The sequence below is a fragment of the Protobothrops mucrosquamatus genome, unplaced genomic scaffold (assembly GCF_001527695.2).
Source record: "Protobothrops mucrosquamatus isolate PMUCROS unplaced genomic scaffold, P.Mucros_1.0 scaffold1715, whole genome shotgun sequence".
NCBI classification, from domain to species: Eukaryota; Metazoa; Chordata; class Lepidosauria; order Squamata; family Viperidae; genus Protobothrops; species Protobothrops mucrosquamatus.
The window spans coordinates 257486-264254 of NW_015387863.1; the positions used below are offsets into that span (position 1 = coordinate 257486).

Sequence of the window (6769 nt, forward strand, 5' to 3'; positions counted from 1 at the left end):
AATGTACCTAATACTCATTCTTCCTACCATTTCCCCTAAAACAATAAACTTATGATATGGGTTGGGCTGAGAGAAAGTGGCCCAAAGTCATCCAGTCAGCTTTCATGTCTAAGGTAGGACTAGAACTCCCAGTATCCTGGTTTCTAGCCTGCTGCCTTAACCACTAGACCAAATTGGCTCTATTTACATGGAATGTCTAGGGAAAAAGGTAGTATAATTATGTATCTCTGTAACAACAACAGTAATATAACATGAATGATATCAACTGAAAATAAAAAACCTCTGCAACAGCTACAGCTTCTATAATTAGCACTCAATTGTCAACATTTCCAAAGATGTAGTGTATGGCAGGGTTTTTAGTCACACCCAGCAAATGATAAGCTCTGACAGAGCTAAAAATATGAAGCTGCTTCAGCTGATCAACTAGTAGGCAAGAGGAGAAACAGCTAGAAAGAAGGTATTATCTCAGGATTCCGTTGTGTTCAAAGAGATTATCAGCACTATCTCATCAATGGAAAAAGTTGTTATACGTCACCGGGTGGAAACTCCAATACGATATCAGGAGCACTTTCCTGATCAAGATTTGGAAGCCTGGAAATTAAACCACTCCTTGTTTGCATTGCCAAGTCCAGCAGGGCCCGCAAAGATAAGGAACATACAAGCATCCAAGAGTGCGGCTGAAACGGAGCAGAAAAGCACAGATGAAGCAACCCCCAATTTTCAAGTCTTACTAGATGTAGTGCAGTTTCGTCCTGAAGATGTCATAATACAAGTCTTCGAAGGGTGGCTCCTAATCAAAGCTCAGCATGGACCCAGGATGGATGAACAGGGCTTTATAGCAAGAAGCTTCACTAGGCAATATAAATTGCCAGATGGCATTGAAATGAAAGATCTGAATGCTCTCTTCTGTCACGATGGCATTTTAGTCATTGAAACTAAGACATTTGGCAGTAAATAAATTCTTGACCGTTTTGTTACTGGTGAGACAATCTTATTCCTCCTTCTAATGTTGAGCATGCATATTTGGAGTTAAAGCAAGCTTTCACATACTTTTATTCAGTTTGTTGAAAAAAACCCATTTGATGAGCTTGTTTGCGTGACGTGAGAGACAATATTTTTCTCCTTACAACTGCATGCAGACTTTCTTAACAATTTGACAGAATAGAGCTTAAAAGGAAACACGGCAGATATAAAATAACATATAGATCTACAACAGCGAATGAAAATGGAAGGCTGCATTTAAGGTCTCAAAGCTTTATACTGAAGGAAAAGGTTAATTAAATGGTCTGCTGTATAAGTTTTGCTGCAAAGCAGTTCATACTCCTGAAGAGACAAGGCTACCAATCTAAATAATGCTAAACAGTCCCAAATATATGCAAATACATTATTTATTGCATGTAACAATTCAACAAAGAATTATTGTTTCCCCAAAATATTTTTTGTATGTGTTTCTTTGAATACTTGAGTATTCTGATTTTGGTAGATAACAGCTGTTTAAATGTGACTGCCTTTTTCCAAGCATAGTTATGATAAGTACCAGTATTATTGCCATTCTAAGTATAGTCAAAGAATTCAGAAAAAGATCCAAGCTAAATACAGGCTTTTATTAGAGGCATATTTGAAGACTCTGAAAGAAAGAACAAAGTCGCTGTTGATTTATCTATGTTTTAAAATATTTTTAAAAGACCAAGTCTTGATCTAGAAATACTGATCAAAGAGTTCCACTAACACCGGCTATGGTTTCTGTTAGATGATCTTTTGGGAGAGTGAAAAGGAAAAAAAACTTTAAGAGCCCCTGAAATCCACAGTTCCTTCTCTTAGGGATGATCAGTATGGATACAGGGCTGACTGATTCTTCATTAAAGTCCTCCCACAGTTTCCACTTAGTACTTCCATGATTTATATTTCAATGGAATGATGTTGAAATGGGTATATCTTTTACCAAATATGTATCATTGGTTGGGCTTGTATACCTTCTCCACTTTACTTACTTACAGATGATGTTCTAGTTGTGCACTTAGGATGACAGCTATGTATTTAGATTGTAGGATACCACATAAGAAAAGAAATGACACTGGTGTGTTGAATAAAAACAACACCAAGACAAAATGGAAAATAGCTCATCATCATCATCACCTCCTTTATATTAATAGCATCTTTAAATGCTTTGTTTCTAAATCTGCTTTTAAAAATAATATATGGCTACTTGGACACACATAGACCTATAATCTGCTAATAAATATTATTTATTATAACAGATATAATATTGTTGGAAAAATGATGCAGAATTTATGTTTAGAAATATTAGGCTTATATTTCTGAATTTTGTCAAGGGCAAAACTGCTACATAGTCAGCAATGCTTTTGTAATTAAATGATGTATTTGTTTACAAGGATGTCCAGCTTCTAAGACTCTGACAAAACAAGAAACATATTGTATTATTTATAGTTATATTTTTCTTCTGATTTCATTATGTCTAATGTTTTGCTGATATTTCTGTATTCTGTTTGTTATACATTGTGATTATTTCTATAATTTGTTACAACCTCATAAAATAACTATTATAGGACTGATCTCAAAATATTTTAAAAGAATATTTGAAAGTATAACTACTACCTGTGACAAGGTAGTAATCTGTTAAGATACAGAGATATAAGAGACATGCAAAAAGCTACTAATACTGTTTATGAACAAAGTGAGATCATGTTATAGTACCATGTCACTGCATGATATGCATTTCTTTACCAAATTTATTAAGATCCCCTTCTCCACAGTGACTCATGATATTTCGGAAACCAGAGACCTCAGAGTAATAATCAGTACCCTGATTTGCATTCAGAAGTAGCAGAACACAAATGTTATGATGGTTTGCCCATAATTGCCCATTCTGAACTAGCTGCAGCTTCCATGTAGTTTTCAGGGACAGCCCCAAGTAAATTGCATTCCAATATCCAAACAAGAAGTAACCAAGTGACCATATGGCATAATGCGATACAGAAATATACTTTTGAAGCTGCATGTTAAATTTCTTCAACTGTTTTGGGCATAAATAAAATCCACATTTCATTAAATAAATTAAAAGCAGATTTGTATAAGTTATTGAATTCACAAAAACCACTCTATAAATACAAGATTATTTCTTGATCTGAAATGTTAATATTCTCTTTTGGCAAAGCTCACCTTGCATCTATTATTACCTTTGTTAAAAATGCAAACTTTATGAACAGTGAAATACCAGTTCAAACCATACAGAGAAAAACATGTTTATTATGAATAAGGAAATCAGCTCCAATCCTATTTAAGTACAGTAGGTGATTTTTTTATATCATCACTTCAAAAAATTACTTCCATATCAGCAGTCAATTCAGTCCTATTCAACCACTTATCTCAGTTCAGAAAATTAAACAGTCTCCAAATTGATTCAGAAGGTTAATTTGATTCAGAAATTTGATCAAACTGACTTTGAATATAATCTCCAAAACAATGATATGCACTATATGCACTTCATCCTATTTATCTGTAAGTTATTTTAATTATGACAGCCAGTTTGATGTAGTGGTTAAGGCATCAGCCTAGAAACCAGGATACTGTGACTCCCCCCCCCCCCACCTTAGACACAAATCCATCTGGGTGATCTTGGGCCAGTCACTTTCTCTCTGATCTAGGAAGAAGGCAATATCAAACCATTTCTGAAATCTTGCCAAGAAAACTGCACAGACTTGTGCAAGGAATCTCCAAGATTCAGACAGGATTGAACAGCAGGGTTTTTTTTTTTAATTAAATCACCACTCATTTGTTACATGACAGCAATTTTACAGAATTGTATTTAACTCTTCATCAGATGTGTACTGTTACTGCTTTTAGCTTTTTTATTGTTGTTGTTGTTGTTTTGAAGTCTTTTCAGTTTTGGTGACCCGAGTCTGGAGCCAGCCCAGAGCCAGCCCTGTGGTGAGATAAGCTAAAAATTGCAAGTTGGATCACAAAAGTTTTCATTCAATTTTGCCTAGTTATGAGGCATGCTTGGTGAAACTTTTGCATTTTTATAACCCTGAGGACAAATCTGGAAATAGGTTAAGATTTGCCTCATACTCCAAATAAAAATTTGCATTCCTCTTTGCTTGTAATGCTGTGTCATGATCAGACTTGCAAAAAAAAATTAAACAAAAGATTTGGAAAACTGTAAAGATTTCTATCTTGAAGCATCTCATAGACTACATCATTCCAGTGTACCCTGTTTAATTGAAACAATCCCTGAAAGCATTTTTCTATGACATCTGCTAAAGCTTGTTTATATTCCAAATAAGGAAATTGGCAATGCGAATTCTCTTCTCCCACATACATGATTTGAATTTGTTCCAGAGCATCTTGGCAGGCACCAGCTCTTCCTATCTTGTTTAGTCTTGAGCGATTAACAAAATTTCCATTTGCCCCATTCTTAGCTTTCTCTTTCAATTTTTCTTAATGTTATATTTCCTTTTTTTCCCTCCCAATCTACACAGGGGTCGGCAAACATTTTCTGTGAAAAGTCCTTAGTCCAAATATAATTATGGTTTCTTCAGAACCACAGAAGGAGAAGGAGCTGCCCTGGGGGTCTCTTTGCCATGGAAGAAGAAACAGAAAGGGAAGAAGAAAGAGACTGCTTCTAAATTTTTACGACATCTGCCCAAAATATCAGAATCAATAGAGAACAATATAATTAGTATTTCTACTTACTAGCATTCTTCAAAAACAGCCCCCAAGTATTGTTTTGACAGCTGAAAATGGTGAGGGAAATAAACTGCATTTTGGCGCATCATCCTTGTCAAAAGTTGGCAAGATTGTATCTGGAGCCTTCTGAACAGTTATCAAAGCTCTCTTTTTAGACTTGTGCAGATCTATCAGCAGCTAAATATTCTGGCCATACAATAATTTGGAATAACATCTCAGATTTTGCCAACCAAGAACAAATTTTCCTTGAAAATGAATAAACATGGGATTTGTTCAGATTTTATTAAATATGTATTTAGGAATAATTACTCTTACAAGGATCATTTTCTTTATATTTTGAATATTGCAAATTGTAAAACCCTGATTAATGGTGAAATAATTAAATTCTAAACTTCTTTCTTTCAAAGTAACCAACTTCTACATGAAAATGCAGGCTTTAATTTTATTGATTTAAAATTATATTATTCGGAATATGTTTCTGGTCTTTTTTTGTATTGGAAAAGAAAATATAGTTATTATATACTATCATAGATCCAATCGGATAAGCTTTTATTTGACCCTTTTGAAATCTTGGAAAGTACTTTGTAGTCGGAACCCTATTGTATTTATAACACTGCAGCTGGTTAGGCATATTCGATGATATCAGATAAGATACAATTAAAATCTGATTCCTGCTTTCACAAAAAACTAACCTTTATTTTAAAATGGCAACCTTAAAAAAAAAAAGCAAAAGAGGAGGGGTAAAAATGGATAATAAACTCTAAACAGCTAAATCAGACATGTCAAACTCGAGACGTCATGTGATGTCGCGCAACATATCAAGACGGTTTTGCCATTGCCAGCAATGGGGTGGCCGTAGCTTCCGGATGATGCATCCAGCCTGCGGACTGACAGTTTGACACCCCTGAGCTAAATTGCTGATACATTTAAAACTTTTGAAAGGATATACATATAATTTGCCAGTAATTGCTACAATTCATTTAAATGATAATTCAGTTTTATTCACAATTGCAAAATGTTATTATATATATATATGGATAATACTGCATGCAACAAAAATTGAACAGTGAATTGCAATTCCTTATTTTACAAATGCAATGATCTGAAGATTCAAAAAAGATAAATACATCTTACCACATTAGAATGAATTTAATTCATCAAAAATGTTCAGTTCTAAGGAATTCAACAGTTTGTTAAAACATTGATTGCCCATCTTCTTATGCTGGAGATGCAATAGATTTTTGCATTAATATTCCTACTTTTGATAGTTACTTTTCAGCTGAATATTCCTACTATTGTAAATTAGGTACTTGGTAGGAAGTTCTGATTTAAAGATGTTGATATGTTGGTAAATTATATTCCACAAATTTGGAATTTGTCTGTCTATGAACTTTCTATTTAATGTACTTAGACTATTCCCAAAACAGTCATCATGTGTTCTTGGAAAAATGCTAGTATACTAGATGCCAAACATTGGCTTAAAAATGTGCCAACTCTCAGCCTTTGAACTGGTTCTTGAACAGTGTTAAAAAGGATTGGACAATATGATTCCTGTGGTCAAGGTCCATTAAATTGTTCAAAAACTGTATTGTAGAAATGTTTATATAACTATACTAATATTGTTGTATCTGATGTCTTAAATTCCTGTTTGTTCCTTATTTGTTATCTTATTCAAACCATTCAATTAAGGAGAATTAAAATTAGATGATCATGTAATGTATATTCAGTGTTCTGATATGCTTTTATGGTTTTTATTGCTTGGAATAGATCTGCCTCTAATCTCTTAAACAGGCAACATACAATACAAATAAATAAAAGAGAAACTTTATAAACTTTATGAGAAAGTTTAACTTCATCCTACATAATCAAGTGTTCCATGTTTCCCTGATCCCCAAGCTGGTTTTGATTTGAAAACATACCATTTATTAACTTCTTGAGCAACAAATATTATTTCCCCTTGTTTGCTGATTCTGCTTCCAATGCAGTATAATGTCACAGTAGATATTATTGTACAGGTAGTCCTTGACTTACAAACGTTCGCTTAGTGACTGTTTGAAGATAT

At 33.8% G+C, this 6769-nt stretch overlaps 1 protein-coding gene across 1 annotated transcript; it reads left to right on the forward strand.

The window, feature by feature from the left end:
• The first annotated feature begins 402 nt into the window (after positions 1–402).
• Positions 403–6518, forward strand: HSPB3 (heat shock protein family B (small) member 3). Its single transcript, XM_015822883.1, has 2 exons — positions 403–980; positions 4500–6518. The coding sequence occupies exon 1, from the start codon at positions 512–514 to the stop codon at positions 956–958; it is 447 nt and encodes a 148-aa protein (XP_015678369.1). The 5' UTR covers positions 403–511; the 3' UTR covers positions 959–980; positions 4500–6518.
• Positions 6519–6769: the final 251 nt, after the last annotated feature.